General features: G+C 38.9%; 4 protein-coding genes across 5 annotated transcripts; 3 read left to right on the top strand and 1 right to left on the bottom strand.

The window, feature by feature from the left end:
* Window positions 1-557: 557 nt before the first annotated feature.
* On the top strand, window positions 558-2,248 carry LOC135624506 (uncharacterized). Its single transcript, XM_065128200.1, has 2 exons — window positions 558-1,825; window positions 2,017-2,248. Exon 1 carries the CDS (start codon window positions 761-763, stop codon window positions 1,817-1,819), a length of 1,059 nt encoding a protein of 352 aa, XP_064984272.1. The 5' UTR covers window positions 558-760; the 3' UTR covers window positions 1,820-1,825; window positions 2,017-2,248.
* A 246-nt stretch (window positions 2,249-2,494) lies between these two features.
* On the top strand, window positions 2,495-7,241 carry LOC135624507 (nudix hydrolase 23, chloroplastic-like). Of its 2 annotated transcripts, none has more exons than XM_065128201.1 (7): window positions 2,495-3,099; window positions 3,441-3,572; window positions 4,380-4,456; window positions 6,034-6,169; window positions 6,267-6,407; window positions 6,580-6,638; window positions 6,890-7,241. In XM_065128201.1, the coding sequence occupies exons 1-7, from the start codon at window positions 2,851-2,853 to the stop codon at window positions 6,948-6,950; spliced, it is 855 nt and encodes a 284-aa protein (XP_064984273.1). In that variant the 5' UTR covers window positions 2,495-2,850; the 3' UTR covers window positions 6,951-7,241. The 2 variants fall into 2 exon arrangements, with proteins under 2 accessions (XP_064984273.1, XP_064984274.1); XM_065128202.1 differs by having other exon boundaries at window positions 2,858-3,099; window positions 3,425-3,572.
* Window positions 7,242-8,171: 930 nt separating this feature from the next.
* LOC135624509 (histone H4) lies at window positions 8,172-8,808 on the top strand. The gene has a single exon (XM_065128205.1). The coding sequence runs from the start codon at window positions 8,269-8,271 to the stop codon at window positions 8,578-8,580; it is 312 nt and encodes a 103-aa protein (XP_064984277.1). The 5' UTR covers window positions 8,172-8,268; the 3' UTR covers window positions 8,581-8,808.
* Window positions 8,809-11,109: 2,301 nt separating this feature from the next.
* Window positions 11,110-12,261, bottom strand: LOC135624508 (RING-H2 finger protein ATL8-like). The gene has a single exon (XM_065128203.1). The coding sequence runs from the start codon at window positions 12,182-12,184 to the stop codon at window positions 11,621-11,623; it is 564 nt and encodes a 187-aa protein (XP_064984275.1). The 5' UTR covers window positions 12,185-12,261; the 3' UTR covers window positions 11,110-11,620.
* Between the last annotated feature and the right edge of the window lie 5,803 nt (window positions 12,262-18,064).

Raw genomic sequence — 18,064 nt, 5'->3', positions numbered from 1 at the left:
AAAATTCATATTTCGTTTATGACTTTTTCTGTTCGTTATAATTCTTGAAATATTTCTTTGATTAGATAATCAAAGTAGTATCTGATTATATCATTCATAGAAGATTTATAATATTTTTAAACAGACTTTTAATGTTTTGATAGAGGTCAAAACATTATATATTTATTCAAAATCTAATATAAATAGAGATTTTTTTGAAAAATAATGAAATATATTTTTCAAAAAAATGATTTTTTAAAAATATGAAAAATATGAATTCACTCAAAATCTTTTTACTTAATATTCAAAATAAATTAAAATTTTAAAGAAATATGACATGAAGCTCATGAAAAATATTACTTCATAATAGATGAAAACTAAAATGTCGCCACCTCCATTTCCATCCGAGTCAACTCATTAACTCGGATTCCAACCGTGAACTGTCACAAACTAGAAAACCATCACAACCGTCCACCAACACGAACGAAATCTCGACCGTCCATCTAATCCGTTCCCGGCAATCGATGCCTCTTCGTCTCTATAAATTAACCGAAGGCGGTGGAATAAGTGAGGACGAATTAACTCGAAGAATCGGATCCCATTTCCTTCTCCTGCCGCTTTCGCTTTCGTTCTGGAACTTTAGGGTTTGGGGCGCAGTCACGAATCGGAGTTGATTCGTCTCTTCGGTTTCGGTCGAGTTTGGTTCTGTGATCGATCTGAGATTGATCCTCGTCTTTGCGGCCAAGGATTTTAGGGTTCCTTGACCTGTTGTCGGGAATCGATGAACGACCCGTCGTATATGATGAACCGTGGCTTCGGGATCTGGCCGGCGCCGCCGCCCCTGGCGGAGGATCCTATGGGGTTTCCGAACCCCGCTCGGCCTCCCCCGCGCTTTGCCATCGGCGGTGCACCCAAGTCGGGTCGGATGAACTGGAAGGGTAAGAAAGCTGCCGGCATGCGGAAGAACGCGGCATCCGGTGGGGCGGGAGGGGGGCCCGTGGGTGGCGGAATGGTCCCCCTTGGCGGTGGCGTCTCCGGTTACAAGCCGCCGACCCTCCACGAGCTCCAGTACCAGAACCGCGTCAAGGCGCGCAGGTTCTACCCGAAGAAGAAGTTCGCTCGCTTCGCCCCCTTTGCCCCCCGGAACACGACCTCTTTCATCATCCGCGCCAAGAAATCAGGCGGGATCGCGCCGCTGGTCTCGCCGTACCCGGTGACGCCAGCGGTCCTCCCGACCCCCAAGCTCTCCCCGACGCGCGAGGACCTCGCTGACATGGTCAAGGAGGAGTGGGGCGTCGACGGTTACGGGTCGATGAAGGGCCTGATCCGGCTCCGATCGCCTACCTGCCACGATACGCGGCCCTCCGCCGCTGCCGGCGGGGAGGAGGACGACGAGGACGAGGAGGGGTCGGGCGAGAGCGATGTGGAGGAGCACCTGGAGGTGGAGCGGCGGCTGGACCACGACGTGAGCCGGTTCGAGATGGTGTACCCCGGGGAAGAGGATCACGACCTGGAAACCGACTCCGGGTCCGACCTGCTCGTTAGCAGGGTGGACGACCAGGACGCTCACATTGCACAGCTCGAGGAGGAGAACCTGACGCTAAAAGAGAGGCTTTTCCTGATGGAGACGGAGATGGCGGAGCTCAGGCGGAGGCTGCACGTGCTTGAGGCTCGAATCATCGGGAGGGAAGATAACAAAGACGACGATAACAACAACAACAACAACAACAACAAGAACGCCATCAACAGCGGAAAGCCCATCGAGGTGGTGGTGCCGGAGAACGAAGAGGACGGGGCGGAGCTCTCCGACGATAGCAGCGGAGCTCCGATGTTGGAGTGAGATGAGGTATGGAAATTGACTTCTTCTTTTGTGTGCCTAAATTGACGACGAAGAATCGCATTGAATTTGTGGATTTGTGGTTTCTCAGCGATTTGATTATTGGATTCAAATTTCTTCTAATTCTTGTTGGGAAATTTTGTGGCTTGAATGTGAAATTTCTTCTAAGTATACTGCCTTATGACGTGTTTTGACTACAGGCGGATTCAGAGCACAGGCAGCGTCAGGTAGAGTTGAAGATGTTTCAAGCAGCCACCTGTGACTGACCAGAAAACTACCTTATAGAAAAGGCAAAATTACCAATTTATCTCTGTATGTTTTCTTATAAATTTAATTTTAATATGTATATCGGTCGAATGGATATTATTGGGAACGACATATGTGAATGTTTAAACATTTAAGACATGTGAAATTTAACTTTTTAATTTTTTCTATTAGGTATTGTTAAGTTTAAAGCATTTAATAATATAAATTAAATAAAATAATATTTTATTTATTTTTTGAAAATGCAAATTAACTCTTATAAAAATACAAGTTTAATATTTATTATTATTGATAATTTATTAATGAAATGATGATGTTTGAATCTCGTTTTCGTTATTTATTTTTTATAAAAAATTATAGGTAGAGTATTTACTGTTTTTGACAATTCATTAATGAAATAATAACAATACGTGGCGGTCCTTTGAGTACTTATATTTCCTGGAGCCTGAGTGAAGCTAGATTGGTGAGCACAGTATCCTTCCATGGTTTGAACGAATCAACGACACATCAAACCCGTAATTCTCGTCCACCGGATTCCATCATCCCCTCTCCATCCAACGGTCCCAACGGGAGTATTATCCATAATCGAACGGTCAGGATCGCTCGGATCACCTCAAGCCTGTGGACGACGTCCCCTCGCTCGCGTCAGGAGCGCTTCACGTCCACCAGTCGCACGGCGGCGATGTGTCCGAAGCCCGACCTCAACCTCCGTCCCCCGCCGCCCTCCGGCACGTAGCTCTCGCTAAAACCTTACTAGGGGAACCCATCAAATGATGCTGAGATCCGTCCACCTCCCGCTCGGATTTGGTGTCTCGCCCCTGCTCCGATGCCTTCCTCGCTTCTCTGGCCTCGCCTCCTGCTCCTGGTCCAGGATTTCCTCCTCTCCTGAAGGATTGCCGCTTGACGTGCCTTATTCTCGTCAACATGGTGTATTCAGAGCCTTTCGGATGTCTTCCGGCGGTCCGGGCACCAGCCCCGATGTGGATGCCGCCCTCGGGTCCGCCGTGGCGCAGCCTGCAGTGAGTATCATGCGAATTTCTCTTTGATTAGGAGGAAAATTTGGTCTTTTATTGGTTATTGCGTTTTCTTTATATTCACCAATGATGGATTGATATAAATTGGCGTCTTCCTTTATGCTAATCTTTAGTGAGTGCAACACTATTTATGTCAATGCTGAAGCTACAGACAAATTGTCGTAGTTATTGGTACAACTGGGTGATAGAAGGAAGAAAATGGATTAAATTTTAATGGCAACATAGTGGGGGAGATAGTTTGACTGGTGTTTTGGAAGTCAAGATCCATTTTGTGGCTTTTGTTTTACTTCTGCTTACTTCATCGTTTTAGCATTTTATTGTTGCAGATTCAGATGCCCAAGATTTGCTTCTGCCATTCCTGTGGAAATCCAACTAAGCAAGTTATACCGGATGGAGAAAAAAAGATAAGACCGGTTTGTGTGGTATGTGGGAAAATCCACTATCAGAATCCCAAAATGGTATGATCAATGATCTGTGCAATTTGTTGCTCATGTTGATGCTTTACGTAGTTGTGATATGTTTTGTTATCAAAATGATTAGTTGAACATGAAAGTATATGTCCTCCCACATACATTAATGTTTTTCTCTTTAAGTCTCGTGAATGTGTCTCTTCTTCCCTCTTCTTCCTTCTTTCCCAGCATATTCATCCATCTGTGAAGGCAGGAGCTGTCAGAGACATAACACCTAATGTCCAGCGCATGCTCATGTCTTATACGTGTCTCTCGTATGTAAATGGCACGAATTTGCCGTGTTGGGTTCCTAGATTAGTCACAAGGCTACGGTTGAAGCGGCTTTCTCTTCAGAGGACTTGATGTTGCAAGCTTATCTGAAGGGAAAGTTGCTTATGATGGCTGAAGCTTTTGCTTTATGTGAACGACCTCACTTTGGTCTTACGGTGGAGTTTTAACATCATTGTCAAGGAACATTCAATCATTCTCATTAATTTCATTAATAAAAGTTCTTGCCTGCTTGAAATGTCAGATGTGTCATCGTATCTGATATATTTCTTATTAACAAAAGAATCCATCAAGAAAGCATGACAAACTTGGATATTTTTTACAGACAGGATCATGAACCACTCTTAACTGATGTATTCATTCTGCAGTTACGTTATATTAAATTTCAATTGATAATATCTCCTTGTTTTAGAAGCTTCTGTCAGTTGCTATTCCATTCCTTACTAAATGTCTGCAATATGATATTGGTCCTGACAAGAAGTATGCTTGCACAACTTATTTATTCAATTTGGTGATCGAGTTTTTCAGGTAGTTGGTTGTCTGGTGGAGCATAATGACAAGGTTCTGCTTTGTAAACGGAAAATTGAGCCGTCTTATGGCCTTTGGTGCTTACCTTGTCCTCTCTTTTCTGTTGATTGGATATTTGGTTTTACGCTTTTACTTGTATTAATTGCTTGAGAATGGAAACCTAAGCAATTAGTTCACTCTAAGGTTTTTCTTTTTTTTTCCTCTTTATGTTCAGTTATGTGGCTCTAAATTGTAGGTATCTTGAGATAACACACGTTTTATATGTTGAAGTGTTAAGACACAATGTAGTAATATACTAAAAAGGTTAGAAAGCACGAAAAAACTACAATTACTAATTATAAAAGAATATGTCCTATATAACATGTCTTTAAAAATTAAAATTTTGTAACAGTGTCTAGATATATTGAATCACTACCATCAATTCCTATTTCCAATCTTTGGTTCTTTTGCAAATACATCTACATGTTCTAAAAATCAAAATGCATGATCAATATTTATTGTGAATATTTGTTCATGCTTTACATCATGTATGAGTCTTTAGATTTAAGCTTATATACTATTGGAAAAGAAAAGTACTGAGGTCTCAATCTTGGCAGTTCAAATCAGAAGAAACATGAAGATCAACACCATCGACTTCTTAACCGTATCAGGTCAATTATGAAATGAATCTCAAATCTGATAAGTCAACACCATCAAATATGATATGCAATAATTTAATGTTGAAATGATGAACTAGATGTAATGAAGGTCTTTTTTTATGTGTATCTATTGAGAAAAATCTAAGAATAAGCAATTTTGATATCAGAACTTATGTTAATTTGAAAAAAGATATAGATTTAGGAATGTGATTTCTCCTGGACTGGTTAGTACTGGCTGGTATTGCCGGTCCAAATGTGAACCAGGATGCAGATCACCTTATCCCTGTCTCTAAGTGAGTGGTCCAAATCTGCCGCTTATAGTTTGCATGCAGACTAGGGACTTGTGATGTCGCCCACCTGTTGCTCGTCATCCCTGGACCTCCCGTACTTCTCCTTCTCCTTTCCCCTTCTTGGTACCACGATACATACTGGCATATCGTGTGGTGGTAGACCTGCATGAACTGGATCCGTATTGCTTCAGCCATGAACCAATACATGTCCAGTACTCAGAACTGCAATCGTTAAAATAAGATACATCAACACTTCTTGATTTGAGATTGAAGACACTATCACCAGCAGCTTCTTCACAGACTCGAAGGCATGATTCAGTATAAAATGAAAGAATAAAAGAGAAAAAGGAGTAATAGAAATGGAGTGGACCCACTGATTTATATTACACAAGTTGCAGAACCTTAATTGAAATTTTCTGAGGGACCTGAAGGAAATGGCCTACAACATATTTTAATGCTTCTTTTTTGCATAGGTGCATCTTTTGTTGGTTTGCTGAACATGCAAAGCATTGTCAGATTATATAATTTTCTTTCTAAGTTTTATAAATAGCGTAGATCAAGTTTAATGGAGCTGGCCCTCAATTTGGAGGCCCACATTTGCTTTTCTTCTTCTGAATCCTCCCAATATGCCCGTAGTTTTACTCTGATTATGTACATTAAATATGCCGTCCATATGATCTGTCTTGAGAAGAATGTGGTCTAATTATTTAATTTTCAAATCTGCAGGACACTTCCAGCTGGTTTCTTGGAGATTGGAGAGTCTGCTGCAGAAGGGGCAGCTAGAGAAACTTTGGAAGAAGCATGTGCTGAAGTTGAAGTCCTTGCACCATTTGCTCAGTTAGACATACCTCGCATTGGCCAAGTGAGATAACTTTGTTCTGCTGCTAATCTATATCTGGATAAAATCTTTATAGTATCTTGAAAATGAAGTAGTATGTCCAATCTCATGTGCAGTACAGAGTTACATCATCTTCCGAGCAAGACTGAAGACACCTCATTTTTCACCAGGCCCTGAGTCACTGAAGTGTGCACTTTTTGCGTTGGATGACATACCATTTGATTCCCTTGCATTTTCTTCAATCATTGTTACTTTGAAGATGGTTAGTAGAGTTTTGCAATTATTCTCTCTTGACTTGCTATCTCTTTTTGCCGAAGCCGATTTATTGTTGGATTCTATCGCACTGATAACATTTGGAACTTAGGTACAGATGAATTAGTTCACAGTCACTACTAATGTTGGTCATTCTCGACTCTTTTTCACTGTGGTTGCAGTATATCGAAGACACCAAATCTGGAAATCTCAAGTTTCACTATTGCACCATAAATAAGAGGTAAGCAAAGGTCTTACATCTCTTAAAAAACCCTAGTATATCTGTGCCTTTCATCTATAGAAACAATATTGGAGTTAACTGTCACCAGCTAGTGGCCATCTTATCTGAACTTTTCTGGATTCAAATTATCTTTTACTTCAATGTATTTGCAACTTTAATTTTAAGAATTTAACCTAGCTTTTCCAGATCCTTCTGCAATAAATAGTTCTGCCTAGAACTGGACTAACTTCTTTCACTTTAACCTGTAACAGACCAGGTGCCAGCCCGTCTGATCCTCGTGGTTTCGATGTGGATCAACGTTTACATTCGTAGGATGATTCATCAGGATCAACATGGTTGGTCGGCGAGACTTGAATAGAATTGCGGCTGACAGATATTTCGATCCACAGAGAGGTTTTTCTTCAGGATCAGATGGGTCTTTTGTACTCCATGCTGTGACGGTGAATCAAGTGCTTTTGGCAAGATTAGATCTACATCTGAAATGTTCATTTTCCCAGTATTGAAGAAATAACAAAATAAAGTTCATGTGTAATATGATTACTTTGTGATGGTAGATGAGTAAGGATTAAATTGGTATACCATAAAGAATGGTATTCTTTGAAATTTGAGGTCTTTTTCAGTGATTTCAGAAACTTGATGCGATGCTAATTTTTTTTATTTGTCTTTGAAAGATCAAAATAATTTGAATTATCGCTAACCGGTTGATTATATTAGGTTGAACAGTTCCATCAGGAAAAAAAAAATGAAATAAATGGCACAATCATTCAAACATGGAAAGTAGTTTCCTTTTTTTTTTGAAGATTTTTGTCAAACACCCTTTAAAATTGACCCAAAAATTTTAGTCTATTAGAAAATTATGTTTCGGTTTTCAAATATATCATCATGCAATTCCATCATTTTATTCGTCCATATTTATAATCTTAAAGCCGCTTCTACATCTTGAAAAGCTTTTCGGTAATATATATATTTATAAATATATATATTTATAAATCTTGAAAAGCTTTTTGGTAAATATACATAAAATATGCTTCTTTCATATATTTTCTAATATATATATATATATATATATAATGAACCGTCGATTAAGAAATTATCGATTTTGGTTTTTAAAAAAATAAGTTATAATCAAATTATTCATGTTAAGTTATTTGAAATTGGTCAATCATCAGATCGATTTGATTCCGATTTAATTTTTGTTCGATTTTGATTCGAACCAAACCGTGCGAAGGGTAAGTTTTCTTTGCTATGGTAAGCTTCAACTCCTACTTTGTGACACCCGCCCACCTATTCTTCGTGTCTTGTCTCGTTCGGAACCAACGATTCGTGTCTTCGGCTCGTCACCGTCGCCTGCCAGATCGCAAGAAACACAGCAACGTTCCTACCTCCCACGTCACCGATCCGAGCCACACTAGACTAACCCATCTAGACCGTCAACCAGGAATCCAACGACTCATTACCAATCGTCTCCCCATTTCCCGCCTCCCATCCCAAATTCCGAACACAAATCCCTCCATTTCCTTCACCCAAATCCCTAATCCCCCCTTTCTATAAATTCCCTCGTCTCGCCGCCTTCTTTCCACCTCCAATTCATCCCTTCTTCTACCTTTCTTTTCTTGGATCGATCTGCGCCATGTCTGGTCGCGGTAAGGGAGGCAAGGGGCTGGGCAAGGGCGGCGCGAAGCGCCACCGCAAGGTTCTCCGCGACAACATCCAGGGGATCACCAAGCCGGCGATCCGTCGTCTCGCCCGCCGTGGTGGCGTAAAGCGAATCTCCGGTCTCATCTACGAGGAGACCCGCGGCGTCCTCAAGATCTTTCTCGAGAACGTCATCCGTGATGCCGTCACCTACACCGAGCATGCCCGCCGCAAGACTGTTACCGCCATGGACGTCGTCTACGCACTAAAGCGCCAGGGTCGCACCCTCTACGGGTTCGGAGGCTGATTTCGTTCTTTGGCGGTGCTGGCGATGGAAGTGTGGGTCGCAAGTGTTAGGGTTTTGCGTTCTGAAATGGCTGATGTTGTCTTGTAAAAAGGACCTACCTTTGGTTGCGTTGTAACAGGAGAACTGTAGCTTTGTGTTATCAAGATGTATGCCTATGGATTTCCAGTTGCAGTGGTTGGCATTGGCATACCTTTTTCTTAGTGACGAAAGGTTCTTGCTTTGATTTCATATTTGGTTTATGATACAGAGGAAGAAAGTTTGTGGTAAGAAGGCAACAGCTTTGTGGTTTCCTTGTGACCATAAATGTAGCTTTCTTTTGTACATTTCAGTTCTTGTGGTTTCTTCTTGGCTCTTGCATCGTTTATTCTCGTGTCTCTGTTTCTCGGGAAGCCATGCTGTGTTTGTGAATGGTGCTTGTTCGCAGCAGATGACCAAAATCTCTGCTTTTGGTGAGTAGGAGACTCGAGATGGTTCAGATTCAGCTAAATTTGAGTGGTTTTCACACGCAAATTAGCAGTTAATTGGAATTGGTGGCAGCTCCTAACAGTTTAAAGTAGCCATTACAACTGAGATAGGGAGTTCAATAGGAGCATCACAACTGGTCTGGTTGGGAGGATGGAACGTAGAAGTATTTCTAAGATTAAATTTTTATTATGAGAATTATTGTGGAATAGATTCGACCTCTGATTTTATTGATAATTATGCGTTCTCAGGTCCTAACTAGTCATGTTTGTAAATATGGTGAGTAGAGACCTAAAATAAAACTAGATATTTTATTTTCATAATTATAAGAATTCGAATATAAAATTTTTTAATGTAAACATCAAAATGCTAAAGAGACCTAACATAATATGTAATTAGCCCCCTCTAAGACCAAGCATAAAATGTCTCTATACAAAGGTAGGTACTAAGGTAATTGGACGATAATAAGCAAATAAAATAAGGTAATGAATTCTACAAGCAAGTTTTATTTATTCTTACGTTATCGAATTTATCAACGAAAGTATGAAAATAATAAGTAAAAAGATAATTTCAATATTTCAGTTATGTTTATCATGATGACGAACGACGATATCATCGAGGCCACACGTGGTTATTGGGAGTGAGGAGGGAGAGTGATGGTGAGAGAGGAAGTGATCATATAGATACTGATGTTTTGCATCTATGTCAGCACCACTCAATAACTACATCAGTGCTACTTTGCATTTACGTTGACGTTGAAGTAGATGTAACGAAAAGATCACTCAACATTTGCATTGATATTGACGCAAATGTAGAGCGATGAAAAGATTGTTGGCATTTGCATCAATGCCAACGTAGGTGCAGAGCGATGCTGCCTTCCCTCATATTGTTGTCGATGTCGATGCAAATGCATAGTATCAACATCTACGTCGTCACTTCACTTCTCGCTATCACTCTCTTTCCTCATTCACAATACTCACTTGTAACTCCCAACAACGTTGTCATCCACTACTACAAAAAAATTAACTAAAATATTAAAATTATTTTTTTGCTCGTTATTTTCGTGTTTATGATGTCGTTACGATAAATGAAACTAAATGTTTCACTTTTGTAATTATAAGGATTTCAATAAAAAAAATTTAAGTTTAAAAAATATTAAATTGATTTAGTTACAAGAGATAATATGTAATTAACTCTCTTAAAGGTCCATGTAAAAATTTTCGTACATGTGTGTGGAAGGAAGTGTACAATTAACAAATTCAGAATGTACGATTGTGCTCATAATTGGGGGTGGATTTTTTTTATTTTTGGGTGTCTTCACTTACCAATTTTTTAGCTCTTGACTAATTTATAATAGATTTCTTTATGTTAGAAAAAGAACTCTGGGAAGATAACTCATTTCCATTTAGAGTTTTGTCAAGAGATTAACGTAATTAATTTTAAACATATACCAAGAATTACTAATGATTCTGCACAGATATTAGCTCTAACTGGGGGAGGAAAGCTAACTATATCTATTTACCTCGGGGATAATTTTGACTGGCAGTTGATGTCAACCTCTTTTTTGTCCGCTCTTTCTGAGTTTTGATGATTGCTTTTCCTTTAAAAGGAGAAACTTAGAACCATTAGTATATCCATTCTTGGGTGCAATAACATGATTCTTTGGTGTGGACTACAGTCACTTGTAGTTGACTAAATCAGAACTCACTCTGGCTTCCCATTAGAGAGAGAAGTCAGAACGTTGACCTCCCAAAAGAGAGAGAGGGATATTTTCTCTATGATGACTTTGTAATCGTTCAGTGACCACAGATATTTTTTGAAGTCAGCTCATCCCATGAGATATGGATCATATCTCTTTGTTCTAGTGGAAGCTGCCAACTGGTAATGGTCCATGTCTCCATTCCCCTTTCTCTCTCTCTCTCTCTCTCTCTCTCTCTCTCTCTCTCTCTCTCTTTTCTCCTAATAGGTTCAAGTTGAAATCTTGTAGAACATGCATTCTGGTAATTGACTTACAATAATATACATTCTTTTTCCTATAAGCAAAAATAAATCTGATGATCACACCAATTCATCGCAGCTGCAACTTACAGATCTGCTATTTCTTTGATCCGAAATAAAAATCACACTCCTTCAGAGAGAGACAATCTGTCACACTTGCCTCCAATGGCAGCTGAACCAAAAGCCATTGACACATATAAAAGATAAGAGAGACAAAAAGCTGCACAAACAACAAGTCAACAAACATTTCCATTGGTGCTGCAAGAGCTCCCTTGCAAGCTGAGACCTTCTCTCAAGAAAGCAAGCAGAACAAGTGCAAGGCCGAGCTCCGGGTTACTGATCATTCTCCGGTCACCGCAAAAGTTTGCTTCTTTTGTGTTTCCGTTCCACGCTCTCATTGAAAAGAACTCCCATAAGCACAAGTTCCTTTTCCATTAGAAGTTGCGAGTGATCGGTATGTTATGTATGCACACATCACCAACCAATCCATTCTGTTTCTCCACCTAACAGTCAAGAGACATAACAACAAACATGTAGTTGTATCGTCTTCTTGGCCCGATGTGATGGACAGGGTAGTGTTTCAGTGCGACAGCGTGCTGGCGCCGCCGCGGTCGGCGGCCTTGGCGCCCGCGGCAGCGCCATCGGAGGTCGCGCCGCAGCTGTGGCACCGCGACGGCGGGGCGGGGACCACCAGGACCCTTCGGCAGGAGGGGCAGGACGAGTGAGAGCGGAGCCACGTGTCGACGCAGCAGGCGTGGAACCCGTGCCCGCACTGCGGCAGGACGCGGACATCGTCGCCGTCGGCGAACTCGGTGAGGCAGATAGCGCACTCCACCAGCTCGACGCCGCCAGCGGCGGCGGCAGAGGAGTCGAAGGAGAGCGTCGGTAGCGCCCGGAGGACCTTCTTCTTCAGGCCCTTGCTGGGTGGGGGGGGCGGGCCGGCGGTGGAGGATGAGGAGGACGAGGTGGATGAGCGGCGGATCCAGGCGCAGCGGGCGACGATGGCGAGGCCGATGACGCAGATGAGGGCACAGAGCAGCGCGGCGAGGACGACGACCACGTCGGAGTCGACAGGAAGCAAGGACGGCGGCTCCGCCTTCCGCGGCGGGTCCGAGGACTGGAGAAACCTCGCCGGAGAGCGCATTGCCTCTCACTACAAAGCCAAGAGGAAGGGGGAAGGAAGCAGAGCAGCAGAAGAGAGGAGAGGGGGAGGAGGGAGTTTGTTTGGGGAGTCGAGACCGAGCGGGAGCTCCGCATTTATAGAAGGCAAATTGAAGTGGTCACCGCGTCAAGATTCGTGTTTCATCAATTATTACTCGTTATTACAGCACATATCTTTCAACCTTTTTTGGATAATGATCGCAATGAAAGGTGTTGGTAAAGGCTTCGATAGATTCCGAGTTCGAATCCCATCTTCAACTCATCATTTCTAAAAGACTTTATAATTCTAATAAAAATAATTTAGTAATTATCAAAATAACAACTATGTATGATATTTATTTGGCTAAGTTACATGTGGTAATGAACAGAGCAAGCAAAGCCTAAGGATGTCTATTACTTGCTGTAACACCACAGCCAAGACGGGATAAAATGGGTAAGGCTAATCCTATCTGCAACACGGCAACGTGTTATGTTCCCATTCAATCTCATGTGCCGCCCTCTTCTTTTCGTGCCGACCTTTTCCTTTCCTTTAATAGCTCAGCTCATCTTTTGGTTTCCTCATGTATCATCTAAACCAACATGTAATAAAGGAGGACACGAGTTGATTTCATTGCCTGGATTTAGCATTGTATCCAACTCAATAGTGTTCTGCTTTTAGTTTCCTTGTAAGAGGATGCAAACTAGTGTGTTTTCTTGTGCTCAAACTTCCCTTTGCTTGTTTCCAAGGCATTAGTGCATGCAAGGTGCTCGATGCACGGATAAGAGCAATCAGCGAGCGACTTCCGCACGGCATCACTCGTTCGAGATCTCCAAATCAAATCGTCGAACAGGACATAGGCAAGACCTTCTTCACACGACTCTTTTCTGCCACCTTCATCACCATCGTGACAACAGTAATTTGCCATATTTTACATGTGCCTGACACCATTTTATGAGGACATCAGGATGACACGAAAACCTTTGTGATATCTATCACATGTAGAGGACAAGTCTGGTGGATGTGTTCCAGGAAACTGGTGCCTTGGTCACTAGTGGGGATGCCAGAATTGAGGCACAACATCCACAAGGAGATGACCGAGTGGGATTAGCTGAAGAGATCACTGAAATGATGGCCACGAGGAAGAAAGTTCCCGCAGAGGATTGACATGTCTCACCAAACAATAAACTAAAACTTCAACCACACAGCTCAGATCCTCCACAGGGAATTCACTGGCTATGGTTGTTGATCACATGCACAATGTCTGGAGAAAAAGGAAAAGGCACTATAACGGAGGCTGACAAAAGGAGGAGGAACCCAGTCACAATTAGCCAGTGAAACAAAAAGATGTCAGTCCTTGGCTGGCTTTATGAATGTGAAAGTGGTGGCTGGCGATGGTGGTGGTGCTGTCGGCACAGTTCTACTGGTAATGATATGTAGGTCAATGTGGAGCAGCTTTCCCTTTCCAGTTTACTTTGTTCTAGTTTTCCTGGTCACAGTTCGTATGCCCATCTTCTTCTTCCTTATCCAGTCAAACGGAAGCAGAAAAATAAAAGGAGTTCTTTGCGCCCTCATCTTCTCTTAGGTCACTCTATCCGGTTGGATAAAGGTGTACTCAAGCAGAAACAAAGATGAGTGTCGACGATGAATCCCAGCTTTGGAGGTGGATTCTGATGTAGAAGGTTAACTGCATGCCCAACAGTTGATGTGATCTCTTCATGGTGTTGCTCTCCTTTCGACTTCATCGAACCCCATCCCATGGCCCGCAGCAGTGACGAACAAAAAGAAGAGGCTCGTGAAGATTCACCATTGAACACCAAGGAAAAGCATTTAATCGGGATGTTGGGCTACCAATAATTTGGATCGAACCATTCCATTATTTGTGAGGTGAAACTAAACAACATGCTTCTTCCTCCCTTTCATTCATTGGCTCGGAGTTACCCCTCACGCCATGAGAGTGTCTTTCAAGTTCCTGTATGGTTTCAGGACACAATTGATTGAAAATGATCGAGCATAAGTCCTGAACACTTATAGGGAAGAGAGAATATATATCATATTGAGAAGTAATTCATATCATATCATATCATATCATACCAAGGACTGTTTCTCTCACAAGCCTTATCTACCACAAGGAGATATCTGAAATCAATGTGTGTCACTCTGTCAGAAACATCTTTCACATGATCATATCTCGGCCACCACCAGTTATGGAGCGAATACATGAACAGCCCATGAGTTTGGTGGTGCACATGAAACAAGAACCAAGCAAGCGCCTGATTCAAGTGATATCTGCATGAGAATATATCTTGGCTTCCTAAAAATGTTTGGTAAAGCCATAATACATTCCATTCTTTCAATCCAAAAGAAAGAAACTCATTAGAGAAAGGTAAAAGAACTGAACATATACATACATACATACATACATACATACATATATATATATATATATATATATATATATATATATATATATATATATATTCTCTTAGTGTCACATCTTAAAATAACATTCTGAATTTATCTTAAATTAGAAAAATTATCAATCATCCACAATCTAAGCCTAGAATGCAAGACATAAAATTTGAGGAAATAAAAAATATTAATTTTTCGTTCACATATATAACACTTATACAATTTATGATAATTCAATACTTCATAGCCAACTCAAAATTTATTAACAAACACTTATCAACTTACAAGAACAAGAATTACCATAATCATAAAAATAACCGTTGATCATAAATTTATATTAATATAAAACTCCATACTTAACATTTCAAACTTTTAAAATACGAGAGATCCTTTAATCATACATCAATTTATTTTTAAAAAATAATATTATAAGTAAAATATACTTTTATAATAACATCATGTCAACCCATCAAAAACTTACCAAGATCTTCTAACGTTCCATTGCCTCAACCCAAACCTAATATTAGGGTAAGTACCAAGCTAAGCTGAAAATTTTATATAGCAGTAGAGTAATATATAAAACTTAGCAAGTGCCTACTATATTCAAAGACATCCGATCATGGATACAAGAATCATATATATCATTTCATTAGATGCAAGAAACAAATAATATATAAGATACTCAATATCAAGATGCAACTCATTATCTCAAGAATAGAGTCATATTTGACATTTCATTTATATCGAAAGAGTATATAGAAACACATAAACATGTATTTTAGAAAAATATATTAAAAGAGCATAGAGATTAAAATGAAATCATAATATAGTATGAACATTAGTCTCTCATGTCTGAAAGTTCCATCCACCCTTGTTTGAATGAAGTCATTGGGGACGATAAGAGTATCAAAGGCTTTACAGAACTCTTTTTTTTTTATTTCTGATAAAGATTCATATTATTTCACAAATATCAAAATATAAAAAGAACATTCTAAGCAAATTTATTTAAAGTAATAAGAATAAATGATAAGAAATATATAACGGGAAGAATTTTAGTTGAAATCAAATTTACATAGATAAAGCAAGAATTGATTCAAAGTAATATTAGTTGAAATCAAATTTACATAGATAAGAAATATATGAAGTAATATCAAGTGAATTAACATATGCATAATTTATTCAAAGTAAAAAGAATAAATGATAAGAAATATATGACTCATTTAAGGGAAGAATTTTAGTTGAAATCAAATTTAAACAGATAAAGCAAGAATTGATAAATCTGAAAATAATGTGTTCTTATACAATTTGTAAGGTATATTTTAGAAAAATATGTCAAAAAGCAGAGAGAGTAAAATGGGATCATAATATAGTATGAACATTAGCCTCTCATGCTTGGGAGCTTTATCCACTCTCATCTTAATGAGGTCATTAGGGGTAACAAGAGTATCACAAGCTCTACACATAACTTTTTTTTTTTTTTTTTCATTTTTAGGAAAGTTCATATTATCTCACAAACGTTAGAGTATAAAAACAATAAAAGAAGTAAGAAAGTTCAAATATATAGATTACACATATGAAACAATAAAAAAATATATATGTGTACATATGAAATAATATCAAGTGGCATAACATATGCACAATTTATTCAAAGTAATAAGAATCAGCAATATGAAATATAAGAGTTTAAAACAGCAATATATATGACTTATTTGAAGGAGAAATTTTAGTTGAAATCAAGTTAAAAAAAAATATAGAAGTAAGAATTGATAAATTTGGAAATAAATGTGTTTTGGTAGAATTTGTAAGGTATATTGTAATAAATATTTGGATAAGAAATTGTATTCTAATTTATTCAAATTAGATATTGTTAGAAAAATATATGAGTATACTTTTAGAGGAAATAAGCTCTGTACAAATTGGAGTTATATAAAAAAATTACATGTAATATAATACCAAAGAGATTAGAACATATTATCTCCGTTAAGTAGAATTCAAGGGATTAAAAGAAATAAATATTTAGATAATCATTTATACTTCAAATCAGTCAAATAAAATATTAGAAAATATATTTAAGAGTTTAATTTCTAATAAAAATAATTTTGCTCGAATCTAAATTTTATACAAAATATTATAATTGAAAAATATAAATAGACAGAATTAAAAGGATTAAAAGGATCAATTAAAATAAATGTTTGGGCAAGTATATTTATATCAAGTAAGATCAAAAATATATATGAGAGTACAGTTTTTAAAGAAATAGGCTTTGCATAAATCAAAATTTTACACAAAACATTATAGTTAAAACAAGATAGATAGATAGATAGATAGATAAGAAGTCTTATAAATTTCAGATTAATAAGTTTTATAGCTCAATTGAGGTTAATGTTATTAGAAAGGGTAAAACTTTACAAATTACTCATAAACAAGAATGAATCAGAGATCAAAATCACTATAGAATAGGATAGAATACTTCTCCTTCAATTCCTCTTCTCTTCCAAGATATATTACAATAAGTTTTTAATTTGATAAATTTTCTCATTTTTCTTTTATAATTATCTAGGTTTAGCTAATAGAAAATATGACAATGTAACAAACATACAACAAAAAAATATCATAGGTATAAAAATATAGCAAATATGGATAACATACTCCCTAGGTTAGCTATTTACTTTCTTTTTTTCTTTACTAAATATAAATATTTCACAAATCATATTCAAATTCTAGGATTCACAATTAGGTCCATAGCATTTTATATTAAAATAATTAAATATATATTATAAATAATTTAACAATAAAATATATTACAACCTATTCTGGACTTGCATAAATTTTAATTTGAAAGACACCTCCCATTCTTCTTGTTGTGGTCAGAGTCATTTGTCTTGCCACATCCATCTATGTCAGCTTGTGACAGGTGACTGAGGCTCTTCCAGCTCTTGAATCATCGCTGAGTTGTGAGACACTGAGATGAAGACGCCACGCAAGTCACATGTATCGGATGGATCATCGAATAGCTGCACCTGCACCAGAGGAAACCTCCCTCGGTTGCTGTTCCCCTCACTGCCATTTCTTGCAGACATCCATCTCCACAGGGAACTGCTGCTTCATGGACAATGTGCATCTCTGCACATGTTCTTGTCCCATCGATTCAGTGTCAAGAAGCTAATGGCCTTCGACTAGGAGCCTCAAACATAGGCTTCTCTTTGCTAAAGAATCTTGGTATATCCTGCAGAATTGGGTGAAGAGGACTTGTGTGGCTGTGGCTGCTACAGCAAAAGCTCATGTGAGAGCTTCAGCAGTCGATGTGATTGGCTTCACTTTGCCTCAGAACTGAAAGAGAGAGACATCAATCATTGCCTTCAGTACAGAGAAACATAATGTAGCTGATGACCAACAATCCAATGAGAATAAAAAGAAGGCATATGTCAATGATATAAATAATATATCATGTGTTATGTGGGCTTATATCTCAAA

This window comes from Musa acuminata, chromosome BXJ2-10 (genome assembly GCF_036884655.1).
Source record: "Musa acuminata AAA Group cultivar baxijiao chromosome BXJ2-10, Cavendish_Baxijiao_AAA, whole genome shotgun sequence".
In the NCBI taxonomy this organism is placed as follows: Eukaryota; Viridiplantae; Streptophyta; class Magnoliopsida; order Zingiberales; family Musaceae; genus Musa; species Musa acuminata.
The sequence above is the reverse complement of the archived record's forward strand: the minus strand, read 5'-3'. Positions and strand labels throughout refer to the sequence as shown.

Excerpts from the sequence above, each read along its gene's own strand:
- LOC135624506 (XM_065128200.1), top strand. The coding sequence starts at position 761 with ATGAACGACCCGTCGTATATGATGAACCGTGGCTTCGGGATCTGGCCG.
- LOC135624507 (XM_065128201.1), top strand. The coding sequence starts at position 2,851 with ATGATGCTGAGATCCGTCCACCTCCCGCTCGGATTTGGTGTCTCGCCC. Across the intron at positions 3,100-3,440 it reads CCGCCGTGGCGCAGCCTGCA|ATTCAGATGCCCAAGATTTG; the intron begins GTGAGTATCATG and ends TTATTGTTGCAG. Across the intron at positions 6,408-6,579 it reads TCATTGTTACTTTGAAGATG|TATATCGAAGACACCAAATC; the intron begins GTTAGTAGAGTT and ends CTGTGGTTGCAG.
- LOC135624508 (XM_065128203.1), bottom strand. The coding sequence starts at position 12,184 with ATGCGCTCTCCGGCGAGGTTTCTCCAGTCCTCGGACCCGCCGCGGAAG.
- LOC135624509 (XM_065128205.1), top strand. The coding sequence starts at position 8,269 with ATGTCTGGTCGCGGTAAGGGAGGCAAGGGGCTGGGCAAGGGCGGCGCG.